The sequence below is a fragment of the Aythya marila genome, assembly GCF_965140915.1.
Source record: "Aythya marila genome assembly, chromosome: 2".
NCBI classification, from domain to species: Eukaryota; Metazoa; Chordata; class Aves; order Anseriformes; family Anatidae; genus Aythya; species Aythya marila.
The window spans coordinates 91,563,926-91,588,434 of record NC_139043.1 but is presented as its reverse complement, the minus strand read 5'-3'; the positions used below and the strand labels follow the sequence as shown (position 1 = coordinate 91,588,434).

Below are 24,509 nucleotides of genomic sequence, written 5' to 3'. Positions count from 1 at the left end.
TTTCTAGATACAGGTAGTGACCAGAGTTGCCATTTAGAAATTGTATATAAGGGAAAGATTCATGGAGACATTTGAGAAATAAAAATGGATTGATTTTTATCGTTCTGTTTCCTACTCCACAAATGGTGATGTTCGGGCACTGGGTAAGCATTCTCCTTTCGCTGTGTGAGAAACAATCATCACCCGTGAACACGTAAGGTGCCTCTAACAGAGGTAAAAATGAGTTGCTGAAGTGGTGAGAGTAGGTGTTGTATTAACAAGTCTGTAATTTATTACTGCCCTCCTTGCATTAAAATTCTTGGCTTACTGGAGCACACTCCTGTGTAGGCAGTTATGCAAAGTTGGCTTATTGCAATAGCGTAGTTTAATGATAGCATACATGCCCATTACAGCAGGCTATCTCCTAATTTTATGTGCTTGCCTCAGTGGGATGCACCACGTAAAACAAAGATACTCGCTCCAAAGGGAGTGTGTACCAGAGGTTAGTGGTCTGGGGATCAGGTCCTGTTCCACAGATTTTACCAGAAGATCAAAAAGGCCACAGTGAGATGCTTTGCTTTGTGGGATGCCGTCATAAAACTAATTGTTGGTGTTAGCATGACCGAGGTTTCACCCAGTTAAGAAGGTGACTAACTGGCAAATTGCTAATAGTAAATAGCATCATCTGCAGAGAGACATAGCCAGGGCAAGGGGAGCGTACCCTCTGGAGAGCCACAAGCACCCTGGAAAGGTACCTAAGAAGTTTGGTTCAGTGTGGGCTGATAGCTGTGCTGAAGAGCAGAACGGAGTCGTAAAGGTTTAATAGAGCAGTTGTGGTTTTACCCTGCTGGGCAGGTGACTTCCATCATAGCTGCTCTCTTGCTCTGCCTCCCTAAAGAAAGAGAGGGAGAAAATATGATGGGAAGGGCTCAGGGGTTGAGATAAGGACAGGAAGATCATTCAACAATTGTCATCATGGGCAAAACAGACTCAGCATAGGAAGATTAATGTAATTTATTACCTATTACTAACAAGCTAGAGCAGTGAGAAACTCAAACTACAAACACCTTCCCTCCATCCTCCCTCTTCTATCTCCTCCCTCCTGAGCAGCACAGGAGAACAGGGACTGAGGGCTGCGGTCAGTCCCTGATGCTTTGTCCCCGCCACTCCTTCTCGGTCCCTCCCTGCCCCTGCTCCCCATGGGGTCCCTCCCACGGGATGCCGTCCTTCCCCAGCTGATCCCACACGGGCTGCCCACAGGCAGCAGCTCCTCAAGCACTGCTCCCACACGGCTCCGTCCCACGGGGTCCATCCATCCATCCCCCAGGAGCAAACTGCTCCAGCACAGGTCCCCCACGGCTGGGCGGCAGCTCCCCCCAGACCCCCTGCTCCTGCGGGGGCTCCTCTCCACGGGCTGCAGCTCCGGCCCGGGGCCTGCTGCTGCGGGGGCTCTCCATGGGCCGCAGCCTCCTCCAGGCCACATCCACCTGCTGCTGGCTCCTCCACCCATGGGGGGGCTGCAGCGTGGAGATCTGCTCCGTGTGGGACCCATGGGCTGCAGGGGGACAGCCTGCTCCACCAGGGGCCTCTCCCTGCACAGCCCACAGGGGAACTGCTGCTGCCTCCGGCCCTCCTGCTGCACTCACCTTGGGGGGCTGCAGGGCTGGTGCTCACTCCTCTCCCAGCTGCTATTGCACAGTATTTCCCCCCCTTTCTTAGATCTTCTCTCCCAGAGGTCCAGCAAGGATCACTCACTCACTGTCTTAGCTCTGGCCAGCAACGGGTCCCTTTTGGAGCCAGCTAAAGCTGGGCTCTGCTCACAGAGGCCACCCCTGCAGCCCTCCACTACCAAGCCCATGCCACATAAAGCCAATACACCAGTAAAGATATATTTTAAGTTAAAGAAAAGCAAGCAAATACAGCTCCTTTGGAAATGTTGGTTTTTGATGTCGGAAAGCAGTGAGACTAATTAAGACCTGTTCCCCTGCTAATATCAGAGATGGCAATTACTAACTTAAAAACCTAATGTGACTGAAAAGAGCCTGTTCCTACACCCATAAACTTGACACTGTACACCCCTGGTGCTATTGTAATTCCAGCAGATGTCAATTTAGAATAAACAGGTGTATTTCTACAAAGTGTAAAAATGAAATTTACCAAGACAGTTGTTTCATGTGGAGGTGATATGGAATATCTCTCAGAGGTGAAAAATGGGTTCTGAATGAACTACTTTTAAATGCGTGCCAAGAACCCCTCTGTATTGTTGTACTTTTTAATTAGATGAAAATAAATGAATTGAAAAGATGAAAGGAACTTGTGTAACATCTCACTTCAAAGGACAGCTCTACTCTTGAGGAGAGTTTTTTTTTTTAAAAAGGGGGGGGAGGGGAGAAAGGAAAGAAAAGAAAATCGGCTTATTCAAGAAATATGCTTTCTCTGTGGATTTGGCTTCAGTTTTACCTGCCTTAGACATTAAGGGATGACTCTTGCTCATTTGACCTAATAGAGTTATTACCCCGGTGTAAGGGAGAGTGCAGTCTGGCTGACAGTGACGTTCCCTCTGCGCTCGTTCATGGTGCTTTGTATTGAGTCAGCAGTGCTCTCGAATGAGCTGGATTATTTTTGACCTTGTGGAAGAATTTTTATTAAAGTTTCAAAGCTCTGGGCTATGTTTTGGACAGAGACGTTGTACATGTGCAGTAGCTCTGTGTCTGGGTTTACTCTGGGTAAATGAATTGTGGAAAGGAACAACTGAATGGTTCGTCTGCCTGCTAGGCAAGTCAGCCTTCCCAGAATACAGAGGCAGTAGCTCCCACCCAAAACACCTAAGAACTGTGCTTTGTATACTGTCCATATACTCAGTAACTCGTGTTATGCGACGTATTTCACAACCTTAATATTGGCTGATTGGTCTCAAGGGCCCTTTCAGACTCCTTACTTGAGTCAGTGCTGTCCAACTCCAGGTCTTTTATCCAATTTTACTCCTCTCAAAACAGGAATTGTTTGTTTAGGCCTTAAGCGCTTTATTTCCAATCACATCTGTCCAGGGCATCATAGTTCCACGTGTCATCATAGTTCCACATAAAGGTGACCTGGCTAAGATGATGACTTCAAACTGCCCAGGAAGTCACAGTTTTATTCCCTAATTCAATTGCCCTGAGGTGCAGGTTAGCAGCTCTAGAAAATAGCATTTGTATGCAGAAGCCTAGCAGAGAAGTGTCACAACAGCTAACTGACAATATTCAAAGAAAAACTAGCTCTCTCCATCCCTAGGAAGATCGTAACAGTGCAACCTCTCTCTGTAAGCAAGTTTTCTGTCATGACTCAAAGGAAGAATTAACGCTTCTAAAAGCAGAGGTCTTGTGTGGCTTGCTAAAAAAAAACAAAAACAACAACAAAAAAAGAGCAACTCATCAACTTCATAACTCCTTGATAGATTTAGGCAGACTGCTCTGTGTTTTTGTTATGCCACGAGCTGTTTAATGAGTTTTCCAGATAGCAGGTTGATGTGAAATGTTATCAGGTTTTCACAAACACAATTAGCTAAGCAATTGAGCTCATCCCAGCTGTGATTAAGTGGGATTAATTGTAATAAGAACCAGCTAAGAGAGAGGGAGAGAGGTAAGCTTGTTTTTTCTTGGGTTGGTACTTTGCACTATTATCCTTGTAAGTATCCTTTATACATCATCAGCTGCAGAGACTTTATTACTTTAGGAAATGGTTGTTGGACTTCCATTCAAATGAACTTCATCCTAAACAGATTATTCTAACATTGGAGCTGTCACTGAGTGAGAAAACAATTTATTTGAAGCATCAATTACATCAAACAGAAAAGTAGCCATTGGAGTTAGTGTTTTGCAATGCAAAGGAGTATGTTTACTCTCAATCCTAAATACAGTTAATATTCTGGGAGAGAGCTCTCCGTGTTCCAAGAGGGGAATAGCTTCCCTTCATCGCATCATAGTTTGCATCGGTACTAAGTAAAATTGCTGTATTAGTTAAGGCTTCATTTGATGAATACCAGCATTTGTAGATGATTCATGTGAATTTCTTAGGCGATAAAGCAAAATTATCAATTCTATAGCTGGAAATAGGGGGGGAAATGACAGCTTTACATGAAATTGCATGTAGCGTGTTCAGTAAATCTGGAGAATATGGAGAGTGAAGTGCAATGGCAGTAGTGCAAATACGCACTTTGTAGGAATAACAGAATAATAGTGCTTTCTTTATCAGAAGTGGAAAGCTGCTAATGTAGAAATAGAGTGGGCCATATGAACATACACATACAAGAGAGGAATGTTGCAAAGTAGTCCATATCTGAATCGTAAAAAGAGACTTGCCTGTATCTTCATAGCAAATATTTTTAGCATTTAGCATTTAATTATTTTATGGCTTCTGGTTCTTTTAACGTTGCTGCCAGTGGTCAATTTTTTTTGCAATTCAGAAAGAATAAGTAATGCAGGTCTGATATAACAATGCAAGGTGCGTATACTGCCATAGTGATTGCACTGTTCTGGTGTGTAATGTTTGACCAGAAAAATCACAATTGTGTTTTCTTTTTTTTTTCTTTTTTTTTTTTTTTTTTTTTCCTGGACAGAAAGGGGTTCCTAAGCTCTGTGCTACTCCAGTGAAAATCTTTAAGATTTTAAAACAGTATCATGGTTCATGCATTCTCTATTGCTTCATGATGGATGTACTGCAGTTGTCTCCTTACTTAATAACCATGCCTAATATAGAGAAATCCAGTTTTCTCTTCTCCTATTAATATATAGAGGCCTTTGAAGATTTCTGCTGCCACCTTTGTATCTCTTTCAAGTACTTTTTTATTTCTATTGAGGGTTATGAACTCAGTTTGATGGGCTTGGTGCCAGTGTCTCTGCTCTGGTCTTCAAATTCCAGTGCTTTATTTGCTTTCCTAGGCATTGCCAATATCTGAGCAGGGCAGGTCAACTCCTTAAGGATCCTTTCTGTAATCTCTCCTTGGCAACTGTGCAGGACCACTGTGACATTTCCTGCAGCCTACGCAAATTTTTAGTGCTTTTCCACATTCAGTTTCAAAACTATTGATAGCTGCTGCCTTCTCTCTTCCCCCTCCTCCTCCCACCAATTTTTATGTATTTTTGGAAATACTGCTTCCCTCAGACACTGATCCACAGATCTGTGTTGCCATTTCACATAACATGAAAGTGCTCCTGGTATTAGATCTCCTTGAAATGGCAACTGGCCTTTTTAAATTTCATCACTGAAAACCATTTGCTCCTGAGGTTCAGGAGCAAAATACTTCGCTATAAATTATTACTAGACAAGATTCAAAAATTCCTAAGGATTCTTTGACCTATGTTGTGTTGGAATATGTGGACATGAACGATCTCTTTTGGACGATTCTTCCCTATAGCAGTCCACCACTTCTCTATTATCATTTTATTTGTAATTATTTAGTGCTTCTATGAATTTAGTCCCAACTAAACTTACTGCTATATAGAATCACAGAATGATTTAGGTTGGAAAAGACCCTCAGGATCACTGAGTCCAACCACCAACCTGACCTATACAATACTCATGCATTACACTTATATGGAGCTTTACCAACTATTTTGGGGAGTTTTATATGTTCTTCAGCTGACTCTCCTGTCAGCGTTACTCGTGTTGTTTCAATTAGTCAATAATTACAGACAAATTAAATAGATTAGTAAGAAAAATCACTGTAGAAGTGAGAGCTATTACGCTATTCTGTTGAGATGTATTATATTTTTAAAAAGTATTTGAAGACAGATATTTCTAACCTTTGAGTCTTTTTACAGTAAATGTTTAATTGCAGCACCAAAAGCTTTCTAAGTGCATTAAGAAAAAAATATACATCTAGAAAAAAAAAAAAAAACAGCACTATTTTTCTTGTATACTATGTGTGCATATAAAACATTTTTTGCCCAAGAGTGCTTCTGTTGTGCTCCACGTTGTCCAGTGATTTTTCAATGTGGACATCATCAGCCCCTTCTGAGGCAGGTTCAAGGAGCACCAAGTCCCTGGAAACGTTTCATCCTCATGGTCAGAGTCTAATTTTAAACTTGAACCATGAGATTTGGGGTTGTTGCTGGTGGGTTAATTTCGAGCATTAGCCATTAAAGCTTTGGAGGTAGCTACTGCCTCCTTAGAGACTTGCTGAGATCTGTTTCAGCCTTACGCAGTAGTTAATTCTGTATAGTTTTGACTTCCTCAGTAGTCAGCATTATTCTGCATTCCCCTTTGTTGTAAAACAAGATGAATGGTTACTTCTTAAAATTGCTTGTGGATTGTGGTGCATGTGGAGTCTAAAAAATACATATACAGAGTCTGAAGAAAATATACTTTGATGCCTAATATAATGTCCCTTCCCTTCTGCCCCCTTGAAATTCTCTTGGTCACTATTTCTTGAATACATCCCCATCTCAAAGCTGTATCTTCTCCTGAGCTGCGGGAATGGCTGCAGTCATTCATCAAATCCAGCATTTTTGTCTCCATTTGGTGTTTACCCTGTTGGTAGTGGATGCACATTTTTCCCTATCCTTCTACAGCACTTTTGTTATAGGTAAGTTATTTTTAATTTCCAGTAGGAGAGTTTGGAGGGAGATTTATTGGTGATCATCCTCTTTGCTCCAGGGAAGAAGGTCTCTTGCCTTCTAACTTAAGTGTACTAGATGTAATCACTTGGAGTGGAGCAAACACAAAGTCTCCACGTGTTTCCTCACCTATTTGTGACAAGTTCCAACACTGGAAGGAGACAACTTAAGACCTTATGACAGATAAGGCTGTAATTTGCTAGATGCTGCGTTTTTGCCACCTAACCTTACCCATAAAAGTGGCCTAGAAGAAAACTGGAGAGGGACTCTGTCAAGGAGTGTAGCCATGGGACCAGGAATAATGCCTTTGAACAAATGGGGGGGAGATTTAGATGAGATGTGACGTGACGATGAAATTCTTCGCTTGGAGCACAAAGCACACATGGGAATTAGGGCTGAAGATGCACCTTGCTTCTGTTCTTTCCCTTAAAGAACAGAATTAAATTACCTAAAAAACAGTGTTAAAAATAAACCCAGGGCACAGGATGGGAGGTGCAGGGCAGTCCCTGTGGCCAGGGGGCAGCCTTTCTCTCTGGCAAACCAAATGACCAGGGGAGCTAGCCCCAGAAAAGGGGCCCTCAGCCCCCACAACCCTGCTCCTTGTCCACGTGAGGGCATCTTCCAGGCTGCCCCCAACACAGCCACCTTTGGCCACGCATGGGCTGTTCTATCCCAGAGGCTTGCAGAGGTCACAGTGGCCACCAGTGCCCTGGACCCTATAAAGCAGGCCCCCTGCAGCTGGCCCACCACTCGCTGAGCATCTCGGCCCTCTGACTGCCAGCTTGTGTGGCAGGAAGGAGACCAGGAGAGCGAGGCGAGCGGCAGGCCTCTTGCTGTGCGAGGACAGCCATGCAGTCTGGTGAAGCACCAAGAAGGAATGCACCTGACCCCCAGAGGAGAGGTGTCCTGGGCAGAGGGGTGGCACAAGAGACACCAGTGCCCAAGGGACCTCTGGCGCCCAGCCCACAGAAAGAGTTCGTAGTCTGCAAGTTAGATTCACTGGACATAAAATAGAGCCTCTCAAAATCGATTTAAAGTCTGTACCGAAGCTGCATGATTTGTTTACTGTGCTGCTTTGTTCTGTTCTTCAGGTTTGAAGATGGCACAGTCTCTTTTCTTGATATCATTGCTCTGAAACATGGATTTGATGTTCTGGAAAAACTCACAGGTCAGTTATCGTGACTTTAATAATGAAGACCGAAGTTCTAGATTTATCCTTGGGGCACAAATCTGGTGATATTTCCTATGGCTGTAGCTTAATTTTCCTTTCTATATTTACAGACCATGTTCATCAAGGTGAAGAACAGATTCTTCAGGGTATCTGCTTTATTAAGGCCTTAACACATATTATTCCAACCTCCTTTGGAAAAAAAAAAATAAAGTATTCAGCCTGTTCTAACCTAACACACATTTAAGGCTTGAGTACATCGACCACTTCTAGTCTGCCTCACACTCAGAAAGGTGCAATGGGAAAATAATAGTAGAAAGTAGCTGAGCTACATCCTATTCATACTTGAAGCAGTAAGCGTTCCTGCTGTGCATGAGGACCAGGCAACTTGACCTGGTGCAGAAAAGCTATTTGGTAGTACAGATTTAGAGAGAAACCAAGAAAGAGAGTTTAAAGTGCAGCCAAAAGCTTTTTTGTTAGATAGGAAATCCAGTTCCACTGTGTGGGTAGTTATCATCATGCAGCAAAGTTTCCAAGCTATGATTTCTTACAGCAGTTAATTTATGTCTGTACTTTGAAACACTGTAGTGGAAAGCAGCATTATGTGGTTTTTGTTGTTGTTGTTTTTTTTTTTTTTCCTAATTTTGTTGATATAATTTACCACTGTAAATCTTAAGGAAATTCTCCGCTTTCTCCCTCAGAGAAACACATGGCTGTGAAATTGTAGTACAGTTCCTGTTCCCTGAGGTGCAAGGTGAAAGGAAAAGAGACAAGTCACAGCTTGCTGCAGGGGAAGTTCTGACTGGGTATACAGAAGTATTCTTTTTCAGGATGAGGTTAGTCAAACGCTGGAACAAGTGCCCGGAGAACCCTGCCAAATCTCCATCCTTGGGTATTTTCAGAATTTGGCTGGACTTGGCCCTGAACAATCAGAGCCTGTGGCTATGTATAACTACGCTTGGGATTTCCAAGCAAACTCATATCCTGCCATTTTCATCTCTCCTGCAGTTTATGGAATTGACGTTCCCCAGTCACACTAAGTTGGGGAAGCCAGTGCAAACCTGGCAAAGGTCCCTTTGTGGTAGATACTCCTGGGAAGATCATTTCTGTGGTACATTTACTGCCATGACTTTATCTTCCCCAGGAAAGAGTAGGTAGTCTGGGATAAGAGGCCAGCGCAGGTTTGCTGGCTTGCTAGGTAGCCTTTTGACTCAAACTCTCTTCTTGGGCTCCCCCTGTTTGAGTATCTTTGAAGCCCTTACCAGGGAGCTAACACTACAGTCCCAGATCTAACCTCAAGCTGGATCATAGTCTTCAAACCAGACACTCTGTGTGAGGGGCGACACTCATTGTGCCGTGTTGACTCCAGGATACCCTTCTGCTTGTCTGGCTCTGTACCCCAAACACACAGCCTGTCTGTGATTGCTGCTGTGGGTCAGTGATCCTCCTGAAAGGTGCAGGAGATTGCACCTAGCCAGGGAAGCATGCAGCACTGACTGTGCAGGAGCCTGGCAATATGGCATGCTTCCACGTGTGGAGTGTGCAAGGTTAACAAAATATGCTCCTGGAATATGTCTCATAGTCAGGTGTGTGCACAGTTAATGTGAATTTTCTGAACCTCCCTTCTCCAGTGCACTTACTCAGTTTCCTATATTAAGGCATAAAGTGCATCATGATCTGAGTCCACTGACCATGAGCTTTTCAGGCTTACATAATTTCTCCTCATGCCTGTGGAGGTTTCTTGTCAGGATTTATCTGAAGGTTTCTAGTTTCTTCTTCCTCACTGAGAAAGATTTTTGTGAAGGATATTCTCTTAGATACTTGCTCATGTGGAAGTCAATAGAAGACTTTTTTGTTGACTTCAATGGGAGTCTGACTGAGCCCCAACAAAAAAGACTGGTTTGCTTTATGGGGCTCCGTGTGGACACCAGGGATCCAAAATAAGCCTTTACTATACGTACCTTCTTGCACTACAAAATGGTTCAGAAGAATGTACAATCTTAAGCAAACACATTCCTTTGTAAAGGGGGCTAACTGAGTAGGTTTAATGTGTAGGGGCATTGCCTGGCATGCCTGATGTAATGGGAGTATCTCTTCCATTGCATTCCTCATCCATCTCAGCCTTCTTCTGGTACACATTTCATCTAAACTACTGAAAAAAATCTCCTGATACTAGGCAGAAGGGAATATTTGGTCCTGAACGAAGTGTGTAGCAGTTGATACAAAGGGTGTAATACATGCAAGAATAAAGAGTCTGTTGAGACCTTTCAGTCTTTACTATTGCTTTTAATTTGCCTTCTCACGGATAGCAGTGATCTAGGGTAGCTGAAGTGACTTGGAGACCTGTCTGTCAAATTGTTCATCCACAGAAATTTTATGGGGGTGAATCAGTTGGCTTTAATTCTGGGCTTGATTCATTTATTGCTTATTGAGTTTTGGTTTTGTTTGTTTATTTGTTTTAAGATATATATCTTTTTTTAAGTCTGGCTTTAATAATAGCTTTCTGTCTCCAATATCTGAAGTATATCAAATTTTATTTGCTCCAACACTCATCAATACCCAGGTTTAACTGGTTCAAGTAGCAAAGCAGATGCATTTATACTATGCTGAAGGGAACAAGGTGAACTGTTGTATTTGTTCATTAATAAAAAATGCACTCATCTATATCAGCACCTTATTCTTTACCAGTCTGCCTGAATAAAATCATTACAAAGCTTTTTATGGCACTCTGTCACTTTGAGAATAGCTATGGACTGCTGTCTTCTGGATGCTGGAACATTTCTGTGGATGTGGTAAAAAGTTTAGTAAGTCTTCCAAATCTTCCAAAGCAATGACAGCAGTTTTTTGAGGCATAACAATATCTATATTAAATTAGCTTCACAGAGATTTTTTATTTTTTTTCCAGTGTATTCTAATTATTGTATTCTAACAAGTGTAGTAACCTCTGTTTTTCCTGATATTGCTTATTGCAACAGCTTATGTTTTTGCTGGAAAGCATGATTTCTTAAAGCTGAAAATAGTTAGGTCAAAAACATGGAGGTTGTTACAGGTTTTCAGACTAATACTCCTTTCATTTAAAATAAAAATTTAAAAAAATATATATTTTTATTTTCCTTTTAAAAATTAACTTTTCACACTGCTTAATAGTAGAAAGGCAAAGGGAGATGAGATTAAAAAATATATAGGCTGAAGGACTGAATGAGAAGAAACCTACACTGAGGAGAAAATTGAGAAACCAATGTTTGTGATATATTTGGATTTATAAACTTCTTCACTACTGGCATAGCGTAGGTACTTTGGTGGTCTCTAGACAAACTCTGGAGTGCCACACTGAACAGCAGAAGCACCAGCACTGCCTCTTTAACATCTACAAGAGGCCAGTGAAAGTTACAGGAATGCATGGTGAAAGAAGAAATTGAATTCTGTGAAGGATTTTAGACACCAGTGGATCCCTGACTTTTTCCCAAAGTCAGGTTAGTCCTATATCGTGTGGCCCCAGATGAATTAAAACTTGTTCCACATAAGTAGGAATATTCAATATCTCCCTTCATACTAAAACTTAAGTGATTACATGTGTGTGTACATCAATTTCCACGTGGTATGTTTTTTTAATTAAAATTTGATCATATGAAAGAGAAATCAAGTAACTACCATTAAAAGGTGGTAGTACAAAGTTGTACAGCTGTGGTCACATTTGGATTTTTCCATCATAAACAACAGCCTACAAAGTGGTAGGTGCTGTCCAGAACAGTTTGTTCACCTTTCCAAATGTTTAGCTCTTCAGTATCTGTAGGAATTGAATATATCTGTGCCTGGCACAACCTATGCGACAAGGGATTTAGTGATTTGGTATTGCCATTTTCCCCTCACCGTGCCCCCTGGACATCATTGAGAGTACTGAAGCTTTGCAGGTTACTTAATTTCTGTTGAAGGAACTCTGTTCCTTTTGAACATAGATTATTGCCATTTGCATGTATGCAACAAAGTTATCACATGCTGTAGGAATGCTTCCTAATCCCGAACTGCAGATTCGTTCTAATCCACTTTATGAATATTTCTTGCACTTCGACTGTCAGAGTTTCCAGTGGCAAAATCTACTGTCAGATGGGAATCACTTCTGAATGATGCTTTCCTGTAGCTTCTGGAGTACTTGGTTTGCGTGCACCCACTACTAAAAGTGCTTCTCATTCTGGGTGGGAAATAGCCTGGAGCAGAAACAAGCAAGATAAACAAAGTGATTTTGTTATTAAGTGTTCCCTTCTGTGTAATGAAAGCACTGCTGAAGTTCTCCTGGGATGTAAGGTAGCTGGATTGACCGGTGTAATTACTGAAGATAGAGAGGGAGATCACTAATGGAAGGTTTCATCATTAGGCTGTGCTGAGATAAGTAGAGGTCTGTTTCCAAGTCTGATATCATCCCAAGTCCTTGACCTGTCTCAACTTCCATTTAACAAGAAGGCATAGTTCATGCCAAAGTTATATCATGATGTGTGTGAGCATTTAAGGCATTTTCAGACATCTTGTATATTAGGATCTTTAAACTTGACCTTAGCTGCTATGCACTCTTATTAGTAAATATTTATCAGTTTTACAAATGAAGCTAATGTACATCATTGGCAATTATTTTAGAAGTGCTACTTTAATTATGATGTCTATTCAGTCAGGAGACATTAATCCTTTTCACAGCGAAATGTAATATGTATTGGAAGAAATAGTGAAATGCAGACTAAGTCTCCTAAGCATGATGTATTTAAAGTCCTTTTTAAAGCCACTGAGTGGTTGATTGGTTGTTGGAAAGTAAAGGTTGTGCTGGCTTTCGTAGAGTCAATTATACCACATAACAGCTGAAAAAAAAAAAAACAGTGCAGGATGCTAAACAGTAAGGCTAATCTTTATTTTTACCTTGGCTTTTGAAAGGTGGGACTTTGAGTTGTTTTCTGCCATGTTTTAGTTTTTGCCATCATCTCATATATCAAGGACTGGTTGCAGCTAGTGGTGGGATATTGGACAGCGTCCTGATGATGGTGCTGCACAGACTCTCATGTATGTCATGTTAAAATACTTACGGTTTCACAAATTATCCAGTTCAGGGTCAGAAAATATTTTTCTTTCCTTGATCAGATTGGCAAGGATCACTGGAATTTCTTCTGTGTGGAGATTTGTGGCTGCTTCCTGCCATCATCTTGGCTTTTCACTTGGACAGTTGGTGTTAATGCCTGTGATTTTTTACTGCTTTCATCCTTGGTGCTGCTTTCGTTCATATTTTTAATGGATTGGGTTTTTTTCTTTTATTTTAAGATTGAAGATGGCATTAATACATGTCTTCTGGCATGTGATAGGCATGTTGGAAGTGGATGCTCCATTTTGGCTAAAATATATAAAATTCTTCACTTTTGAGGAAACCCTCCCCTTGGTTTGAGAGAGGATGAATTACTGACAAAATTTTTACTTTCCCTCTGCCAACCATTTGCCACAAGATGAACTGTAATGTAAAAGAAACCTGGGCAATTTCTACAAGTCTCCTCACTTCACTGCTCACAATTAACGCCTTCTGTAACTGCACTTGGAAGATCAATAGGGTTTGTTGATGTCTTTTTTCATGAGAAAAAAAATGTTTGACAAGTTGACACTGGGGAGAAGATTCTCTATCCACACTCTAAATATGAAAATATGGGTACACTAAAGAGAAGACATTTTAAATTCTGGCTTCAGAAAGAAAAGTAAGACTTTACTATATAAAAGGGGTGCAAAAAGAAGCTTAAAGCCGAAAGGTATTCTGATTCCCAGATAATGACACTACTAAGTACGTCAAAAGACAAAAATCTCTCCTCTCCTTTCATGGTTAGTGAGGTGACTGTTTCTGTTTTCTATTTTCTGTCCCCAGATGAACTTGGTTTAGAGAACAAACTAGAAAGAAAGTTATTTATGTACTGCTACCAGCTCTTGCTGCTAGCATGTTATGTCAGTCTAGGTTTCTTAGTTTTCTTTTGTGACTTGACTAATGCAAACTACACATCATTTATACCCTTGAAAGCAGAGCAGAACAGCTAGGGCTTGATTTCAGAAGCTATGAAAAAGTGAGTTAGCAGGAAAAAATCCTGCCAAGGCTGCTTTTGGAGGGTTTAATCTGTATATAAGGTTTATTTCTAGAAATGAAAAGTGCTTTTATGTTTTTGGTTTTGTTCTAATGCGTATTTACTAATATTGATGTGGATTGCATTCACAAGCTGCCTAATCTGTGAAGAGGGCTAAGCAAGGACTAAAAGTGTCAGTCTTCCCTCAGACCTGTAGAGAGAACACAGGGAGAGGTAGCACAGTACAGAAATGTCTTGGGTGTTTTTGCATAATACAGCTGGAGAGAAAAATACACTTCTTAGGAACTAAAATAAGAGGAAAATGTCTTTGTTATAAGCTGAGCTGATGAAGAAAAAGTGCTGCACAGCTGACAGAAGATATACACTTGGCAAGAGATAATTGTTCTGTGTTCAAACAAAGCAGCTAGCAAGACTTCTGTGTTGAAGACACTTGGTGGCAAGCAGTATTATTACAGGGGAGGGATTTGCAGCAGAGTCTTTTCGTGCCTGGGAGACATCTGGAAAGAGAAAGCCGAAGCAACTAATATCTGGGGGATCAGCGCAGGTGCTGTGGCACTGGCTTGCCAAGGCCAGTGCTGGCAGGAAGCATTGCTGATGGGCTTTTTGCTCATGCAGTGATAACTGAGCTCTTGCAGTTACTGAGAGTAGTCTGCAGTTACTGAGAACTTCTCCTTTGGCAGAGCTATGTGCATTGCAGGTCCCCAGATATTAATGAGTATAAGAAACTTGAGGCATTTTTGCTTTGAGGGAGCTCCATGTGTTACCATGTAAAAGGATGCTGGATTCACTGATCTCAGTTTTCTCTTCAAGGAATGTTTAACCATACACTGTTAGCACCATCAAGTCTTGGGTACACCAGTTAGTATGGCCCATGTCTGCCTTCCCTCTGCATCCATCTCTATGTGCATAGTTTAATCTCTGGATGATGAAGAAATTACACACACATATTGGGTGTCCTACTAGTTGCACTTCCATACTGTAGATCAGGATTTACTTCTGTAGTTACTGGAACCACCCTGGTGTAAAACTGCTTTAAGTAAGATGGCAATATGCCCTTTGGTTTTTTTTTTGGTATAATTTATACACCTTCATCTAACTGTTTTGTTGTTAAAAAAAAAATAAAAATGGGAAGCAATAGAAAGAACAGCATTGTCATGAGGAATATGGCAGCTGCTGAACATGTTAGTATCCTCAGTGTTACTGTGTTATGGGTTGCTGCCTTTACTAAAGCCAGCAGAAATGCTGCTTTCTTGCAAAGAACCAATAATTTAGAAGAACTGTTGCTCTGAATCCTGAGGAGTGATAAAGTGTACTCTTGCACTTGTCATTCCCAAATACAGGCTTTAAGACAGGAGTGTTGTCATTAGTTCTGCATTCTTGTCTGCTTTCTCTCTCTGCTAATCTTTTTCTTTTTTTTTTTTTTTTTCCCCCAGCCCTGATTGTTAACATAAAAATTTGGAGGCCTTCCTTGAGCTGCCGTAGCTATAAATCAAAGTTGTTAATGAGCTGATAAGAGTAAAATTTGTCCATGTGTTCAGTTTCTTCAAGGTAGTGGTTGGTGATCTAGCAAGAATGATAAAATCCCAGGCCTCTTCTCTCCCTATCACTGAGATCAGGAGAAGTATATAGTAGTGAACAACCAGGAAAGCAAGATGGGAGGACATTTAATAAATTGCAGTGATTAATCTATCTCTATACCTACTCTATTTACATAGTTCAAAATAAACCATTGTGTTTCTAACCAAAAAAGTTATTTTTTTTTTTTTTTTTTTTTTTTTTTTTTTTTTTTTTACCATAGAAGAGCAAATTACTAATCAATCGGTATATTTTTGATCAAATTGTATGTGAATGCTGCTTATCCTTGACTTAAACTGTGGAGCCTGATTCCCATTCAGATTATCCTTTGAACAAGGTTTTACCAATGTGAACACCAACTGTGCATTCTGACGTTCTTGCAGTTCCGTGTACCTTACTGTACATGGGTTAATACAGGAAAAGTGACTTATTTGCTTTGCATCAGATGGCTTCTGTGAAACTAAGCCCTGAACTATTGATGTACCAGAACCTCTGCAGTATAATCTTAGAATTGCAGAATGGTTTGGATTAGAAGGGACCTAAAAGATCATCTAATTCCAATGCCCCTGCCATGGGAAGGGACACTTCCCACTAGACCAAAGCCCCATCCAGCCTGGCCTTGAACACCTCCAGGGATGGGGCATCCGCAGCTTCCCTGGGCAATCTGTGCCAGCGCTTCACCACCCTCTGAGTGAAGAATTTCTTATAGCTAATCTAAATCAATCCTCTTCTAGTTTAAAACCATTCAATCCCTTTGTCCTACCACTATACTTTCAGATAAAGAGTGCCTCTCAAACTCTCTCATATACCCCTTTTAAGTACTGGAAGGCTGCTATAAGGTCTCCCCAGAGCCTTTTCTGTTCCAGACTGGAAAACCCCAACTCCCTCAGCCTGTCTTCATAGGAGAGGTGCTCCAGCCCCTTAATCATTCTTATGGCCCTCCTCTGGACTCGCTCTAACAGCCCCACCTTCTTTTTGTGCTGGGGCCCCAGAGCTGAACACAGGGCTCCAGGTGGAATCTCATGAGAGCAGAGCAGACGGGGAGAATCACCTCCCTCGCCCTGCTGGCCATGCTGCTTTTGATGCAGCCCAGAATATGGTCAGTTTCATGGACTGCAAGCACACATTGATGGCTCACATTGAGCTTCTCGTCAACCAACACTCCCGGTTCCTCCTCCTCAGGGCTGCTCTCAATCCATTCTTGGCCCTGCCTGCGTTTTTGCTTGGGATTTCCCCAGCCCAGGTGCAGGACCTTGCACTTGGCCTTGTTGAACCTCGTGAGGTTCATACAGGCCCACCTCTCAAGCCTGTCCAGGTCCCTCTGGATGCCATCCCTTCTCTCCAGCGTGTCTATTGCACCACACAGCTTGATATTATCAACAGACTTGCTGAGGGTACACTTGATCCCGCTGTCCATATCGCTGACAAAGATGTTAAACAGCACCGGTCCCCGTACCAACCCCTGAGGAACACCACTCATTGCTGATCTTCGCTTGGACATTGAGCCATTGACTTCAACTCTTTGATTGAGACCATCCCACCAATTCCTTACCCACCAACTGTCAAATCCATATCTCTCCAATTTAGAGTCAAAGATACTGTGCAAGAGTGTCAAATGCTTTGTACAAGTCCAGGTAGATGATGTCAGTTGCTCTTCCCCATCCACCAATGCTGTAACCCCATTGTAGAAGGCTACCAAATTTTTCAGGCACGACCTGCCCTTAGTGAATCCATGTTGGCTGTTATCAGTCACCTCCTTATTTTCCATGGACTTTAGCATAGTTTCCAGGAGGATCTGCTCCATGATCTTGCCAGGCACAGAGGTGAGACAGGACTCATTTGTGTGGACACTCTTACAAGCTGGAGTCAATGGGGCCATGAAAAGAAGGCTAATAAAGAAGGCTAGGCTGCTAAATGAGGACTCGTAAGGCTTGAGCTCCTTTCCTCACTCACACACAAAGTTTACTTGACTTTTATTGAATCGTGTACATACTAATATTCAGTAAGCAGTGAGTTAGGTAACTGTGTTCACAGACTCACAGAATGGTCAAGGTTGGTAGGGGATTTCTGGAGGCCATCTTGTCCAACCCTCTACTCAAGCAGGGTCACCCAGAGCAGGTTGCCCGGGACCATGTCCAGGCAGAAGACTTCCCAGCCTCTATGGGCAACCTGTGCCAGTCAGTGCTCATTTAGCCATTTGGTAAATAATTGCTTCCTGAAAGAGTTTCTAGATCTGGATTTGGACTCTGGTTGGGATTTACCTTATGTTGTTCTCAGTACCAATGTCTGATCTGACTATCTAGATTCCCATTGCAATCCATGGAAAGAGACAGTACTTCACCACCTTGGTTTCTCTGACATATTTTGAATATTTGGGATGACGTGAGTTATAACCAGCAATGCTAGTTCTTCTCATTGTCTATTAAGGGAGCTTAGATGATCAGCTTAGCATGGCATAAGAAATTTTTTAACTTTTAAAGAACCTTCCTGCTTAATGGTCATGTGGGACTAGAAATCTGAACTATCAGATTAATTGAGGTAGAGGTAGTGTTTGTATTTTGTGGTTTTTTTTTTTTAGCCTTTCCTTAGGATTTGTGGTTTGTGTTGGGCATAACAGACTCTCCGTTTCTCTTGACTGAAATAAACTGATAAAGCAGAACAGGGAATATGTTGGAAAAATCCTGAGGAGCGTGAAGGCTCTGCATAAGTTTTCTTATTTGTGAAACCCTCATCCATCTATTACTCAGAGTGGTTTCTGATTTGCAACATATATTTCATGCTTCAAATCCAAGCCTATTCAGGTAGATGTTGCTTTCTCTGAGAGGGAAAGGCTTACATTCTGACAGCAGACAAACTATTTTGCAAAGGCAAAAAAAAAAAAAATTAGTAAAAAAATCTATCTCCAGGGAGAGAATGTCCCTGTTATTAAAAAACAAAACAAAATCATAGAATCCGTCAGGTTGGAAAAAAGAATATGTACAGCTGACTTCAGAAGTCTGTGATCATTGTCATTTCCGACTTACTGGTTAAAGCAGATTAGGAAGAAAGCTCAGTTGGTTCTTTTTCATCAAAAGAAGCTGTTGCTGGGACTGTTGTTAATTTATTAGGAAAGTCATGCTCAACGGAGCACATATTTGCTAATGGGTGTAAATAGAATTAAAACAATTACAGACTCAATATTACAAAATGAGCAAGTAGGTGAGAGAGTCTTGTGCAACTATCTGAAAATACAGCCAAGCATATATCGTGTATTTGGAAGGCAAGTTTGAAATAAAGGATGGGTCCTACCTTTTTTCTTTCTGTAGATACAGAGTCTATTCCCAGTTCTGCCTGAGGTAGTGTTGTGAAATCTGTCACTTTCAGTAAACAAAGTGGGAGAAACTATTGTAGCCTACATCAAGAGAGAATGGGTATAAGACCCTACTCTTTGATAAGGGTTGTAGGAATATTAACAGCAGTCAAGAGTAATGAAACTGATCTGCTGGCTCATATACTGACCCAGCACTGCTGACACATAGCTAAAGGAAATCTTGGAAAAACACTTTCTGTCTTTATTATCTTCCTCCCTAGAAGATCATTTTCTGTGTCGGATGTAGTTAGGAGATGACGGAATTGTCAGTTTCACTACAAAGCTGCCATTATCTTTGCTAAGAAATACAGAACCTATATAGGCTGTGGAACCACGTTTTTCAAAGAGGTGAGGGTTTTCATAGTTAGCCCTGGGTGCAGAACTTCCAAAGATTTTTTGCTGTCTAAATTGATTGGTGGGTCAAGGTCTTAGTTATTCTTGGAATGCCATTTTTAAATGGAGAAAAATAAAATAAAATAAAAATGGAAAAAAAAATAAAAATAAATTGTAGCTGTATTCTTAAGCCTGTACAAGAAATAGTCAAATGCCCTCCATAGTACTAGCTGAAAACCAGAGCTGAAACAGAAATAGAAAATAAAATTAGACTTGAATTAATTTCATTAAATCTTAAACAATGTAATATATTGCTAATTAATTTTGCCATGTCTTGATATGCTAACAAGGAAATAAAATGTTACCTTGTGGATACTAATTTACTTGACAGGTACGTGAACAGATTTTCTTACCAATATGCACCTAGAAAATGAATCTTGATAGGGCAGTGAAATGAATTTAATTATATGAAGAACTAGAGCACACTGTGACAGGAGAAGGGATCAGTCTTCTGGCATCCACAAGAAGGTCTGTCTGGTCCTGGGGTGTGCACTTCAGCCATCCCTTTGCAGATGTCAGGGTCCCATTCCAATGCACGTTGGTTACCGTGGCAAGGATTACCTTATTTCATTTACTACATTTTTAATTTCCTAGCTAACTGGATCCAGCTGTTTCAGCCCATCATGCAACACAGAGATTTTATGCTAAATCCAAAGGGGCTAAATTAAAGCGAAAGGAAATTTGCATATTGTGTAAAACTCTACTTGTTCAGCAGATCCAGATTATATGGTGCTAATCACAAACACTAGATAGAGAAAATCCTCTTGAAGTCACCCTGGGGTTAAGTCAACTGCTTTACACTCTTTGACATATACCCATGAAATATGTAATCAAGTCTGTTTGACGTCCTCTCCTAATTACGTGTGTGTATTTTAAGCAGATGCTTTTCCAGCTGATCTGTGCCTTTTGAGATCTTTTCTTCATTATTAATCAGAAAATCATGCTGTATGTTAACGACAAGTGCCAATTATGAGAAACTAATATTAGTTTCTTTGCTTAGAAGCTGTGCTTTTCCAAATAAGACCATTGCCAAACAACATATAGATGTAAAGAAAATGTAAGAATCTCTGAATGTTATCCATCAGGGCCATAATTATTCTACCATGTACTGCTCTATTTCAGCCTAAAACTAAAATTTATTCTCCCATATACTGTTTTTTTTTTTTTCTTTGAGAGAGAACATTAAGTAAATTCTCTGCTGGAAGTAAGAATGGACTGTTAGTTTTCACAAAAGCTGGAATTTAAATGATTAAAATATTTTCCCCTCAAGACTCTACATTCTTAATTTCTGTCAAGAATATTAATACATAAGTTTAGCCTTTCATTAATTCTTCTTAGTCAGTGAGATAATAACAGGACACAAAATTAATATTTAATTATATTGGGTGTCACAGAGTTTTAAGTAAAATCCACTTTTATTGTGACTATGACAGAATAGTCTTCAGAATTGCTAGTGACCTAGTTACTCTTACCCCTGCTCTTCAGTTTATAAAGGCACAAACTGCCACTTGCATTTTGTTGTAGCTTAGTTTATAACTTCGCGTGTTCCCTTCAGTGAGTTTAGCAGAGACATCTACTGGCAAAATTTTAACTTGCATTCTCTTCCTCGTGTCCTACAAGGCAATTTCTTAAACCTCTTAAGGGAGATGTTCTGATACTCAAATGAGTACTTTGCAACTTTTAGACATCAAATCTGATATTTGAGAAGAAACATTGGCTAGTATGATACAAAATCAATAAGGCAAATTTCTTCCTATTGCCTGACTAACGTTACTTCTTACAGTACTACTCCACTACTTCTAGGGGAGTTGTGTGTAACAGAGAAGAAGAGAATAAAGGAATGTATGATCCATTATAGACAAACGGGACTAATTGCAAATTACATAAAAACCCTAGTTAGTCTCCACTGATTTTTGATTCAATCAATGTAGAGTGAAAAGAAATAAATTGTGGGATATAATCAGAGGAGCTATGCAGCCCACAGTGGCTGGTTTCATGCCTGATGCTTGCTCCATGCTTGCAGTTTATTTTTATTGATAAACATCTGCCTCAACTGTCACTTTTGAGTTTTTAATGGCTCTCAATTGAGCTGTTGTGGATCCGGGTTAGCTGCTAGTTAGCAAACGGTTAGCTGCTAGTTGAGGTTTAAACACTTGGAGGTGGTGGAAAGAGCAAATGCCTCATGCTGGGGAAGCCACCAAGCCTGCCTTGGGCTCCAACACCTGCAGGACCCCCAGGTGTAGGCCAAACATCCCAGCCTCTTTCTAAACCTCGGCACCCTCCCAGAAGACAGGAGCCTTGTGGAGGTGGGAAATAACATTAAAACATCACAGATGATTACACCCTCCCCAACCAAAGGGCATAAAATATTTTAAGAATAAATTGTTGTAGGCTTGGGTCACCTATGGATTCAAGACTCATCTTGGCAGCTCATCCATCTGGTTGAAGTGGGCATATTTTCTCACAGTTTCTACCAGTGAAATACATATTTTTAAAGTACCTGTCTTCTAATGGTTGTTTTTCAGGCAACAGTTGAATTGTTTTAAAAGAGATGAATCTTTCTTATAAGCAGGCCTGCTACAGCAGTGAAATTTTTCAGACCAGCTTTATTCAGGTAAAATGTCACTGTTCTCTGAAGTAAACATTCACTGAACATATTCTTGCTCAGTTTGTGTGCTCTGTCCCTAAACACATTCATTTTATTTTACTCTAGGTTCACATGCATTTGTAATGGTCATTTCATGTCTGTTACACTTTCAGGTCTATGTGTACAACTCAGCGTAACTGTAAAATTAAGACCCACACATCTGTTTACACATATCACAGCCCCTACTCACCCACTTTTATTCACATCCTTTTTTTCCATGAAAAGAAGACTTCACTGGGCAAAGGATCTCCACTTGTATACTTCTTTAATCTCAAATGTTGCATTTCTGTGACAGCAGGAAGAATATTTTTTATAACTTTCCCCCCCCCCCTCCTCCTCTCTATTCTCTTTTTTTTTTCTTGTTACTTTTTTACTGTAAAGAACTTGCAAGTATTTTGTTAAAGCTTCTTACAAATTGTGCTCTACTATACTAATGTAATACAAAGCTTTGGTATGGGTTGGTTAGTCTTGCTTATTGCTTATGGTCTTTTAGCTTGATTGTGTTGTCTCAGGTTGATGCTAATATTTCAGATTTATTGTTGTTCTGATGAAGAATTGCTACTTCTGATATTCTATTCGTATTATTAATTGAAACTCCAGGACACTAAAATTTTATCCTAGTTTCTCCTTTAAAATGTAAACTTTCAAATCAGCTTGAACTTTGGCTACCTTCCTACTTCCTGCTTCATAAGATTTTAAGGCAGCTATAAAAATCAATGTATTTTGGAAGTATTAGGTTAATGTCAATGATATTCTGACAAGTATCAACAAAAAAGAACATGGTGCTGAACAGGGAGCATACTGCTATAAGATAGTATTTGAATAAAAGCTACATTAAGCTTTATAAACTGAGGGTGTAGAGATAAAATAAAAACTTGGGTTATCCAGTCCATGAGACAAATTCAGTAGTCTCTTGAAAAATAAGGACTGAATCAGCAGATTTCTATTTTCAATGAATTTTATCATTAATTGCACAAATCACAAGGATTTAGGGGATAAGACACCCAAGACATTTTCTCATCTTAACTATATATGTCAGTCAGAGGCCAGTTGTTTTATACAACAGAGTGATGCTGGCATAAAGTCTGGTGAGTTATATGTAGCTATTTTACTAAGCAAACAACACGGAGCTAGAGTCAAAAGAGCTGGTTTAAACCTCTTGATACTAGAAAGATTTTGATGGCATAACCACACTGGCAAAACCCTTAAGGAATAAAAAGCTAAGCTCCTTGAGAGTCTAGCCACAGTTCCATGTTTCAGACATGGTGCTCCAAGTCAGGGAAAATGCCACATTTCTGATATGGCAGTGTTTTTACCCCTTTTCTAATGACCTAAATAATGATAGGGCTGCACAAAGCAGCAAATGTTCACGATCCTATAGGGAGTCTTCACCTGGTATAAACTGGCAGAGTGTGTTGATGTTAGTTTCTGAAAGGGTGGTCAGGCATTGGGACAGGCTCCCCGGGGCAGTGGTCACAGCACCGAGCTATCGGAGTTCAAGAAGTGTTTGGACAGTTCTCTCAGACATATGGTGTGATTTTGGGGTCGTCCTGTGCAGACCCAGGAGTTGGACTCAATGATTCTTGTGGGTCTCTTCCAACTCAGGAAACTCTGTGATTCTATGAATAGTAGAGGCATGGTAGTTGACACCATCTGCCCCCTAAACATTTGGCCAAGATCTTGTGGATGCTGTTTGCAAAGCTGCCATTTATTGGTGGGTTTTAGATATGCCTTCAAAATAATGACCTAAAACAACCAGCTAGTTTCACTCCTTGGACACTGCTAGAAGTTCATACCATAAAATAACTTGATTACAGAAATGAAAGGGCAAGGCTGAGGGTCAGAATTATTGGACTTTTTCTTTATATAAACACATTTTCATAAATTTTGGCAATACTCTAGAGTATGATTTTCTTCCTATACTATATGAAGATAAATTGGAGCAAACTGATCTGGAAGAGTGAATAGACAACAGGATATGTTGTGTTTAAACATGTTTTGGGACAGAGGAGGGCGTTTGTTTTGAAAGGTTTCAATACAGATCCTGTAATCGCAACAATAGTTTATCTTCTGATTAGGCGTCAAACATTAAAACTCAGCTCGCAACTAGCAGAGAGTCTGGGCCCCAGTGTGAATAAATTGTGTTCTTAAGGTATACCAAAAAATTGTTGTGTGAGTAAATGTGGGAGGGTTGCCATTCTATTCACCGTCATGATGCACTCCCTCTGAAAGACCTTCTCCATGTCACTGGCAAATGGCAACCAAAAACAACAGACCACTGCCTTTTGAGAACGCTTCCAGGCACCTGATTTATTTTAGGAAAGGTATCGTTAGATTTTTTGTTGTTGTAATTTCTTTGTTCTCTGCCGTTTTTATTGATTTGGTTTGAGGTTTTCTTATTATTTTTTTTTATTTTGAGATAAATAAGATGGTCTTCGAAAGAGATGTGAAAACTGGCTGGAGTTTGCTTAAGCTGTGGTTCACAAGATCTGCTCATTCATCTTGGCTGATTAAGTGATTAAGTGATTTCTGTTTCCAGACATCCACTCCAGATCTTGGCCAGAGTTGATGCCTAGAGGCTGAGCAGTAAGCGTACCTACTTCTGTGCTCTGAGAGTTGGCAGCCCAGCTTACTAACCTAAGTTACACTTACCTCTGCCTCCATAAATAAATAAAAATCACAAAATGCTTTGGCTGAATGCTCTGAT

General features: G+C 40.6%; 1 protein-coding gene across 5 annotated transcripts in view; it reads left to right on the top strand.

The window, feature by feature from the left end:
• MOCOS (molybdenum cofactor sulfurase) overlaps window positions 1-24,509 on the top strand; it is a 224,487-nt gene that overhangs the window by 112,727 nt on the left and 87,251 nt on the right. For all 5 annotated transcript variants that reach the window (XM_082752602.1, XM_082752601.1, XM_082752603.1 and 2 more), the window contains one exon: window positions 7,667-7,743. In XM_082752602.1, the coding sequence (XP_082608728.1) occupies window positions 7,667-7,743 (77 nt within the window). The remainder of the gene's footprint in view (window positions 1-7,666; window positions 7,744-24,509) is intronic.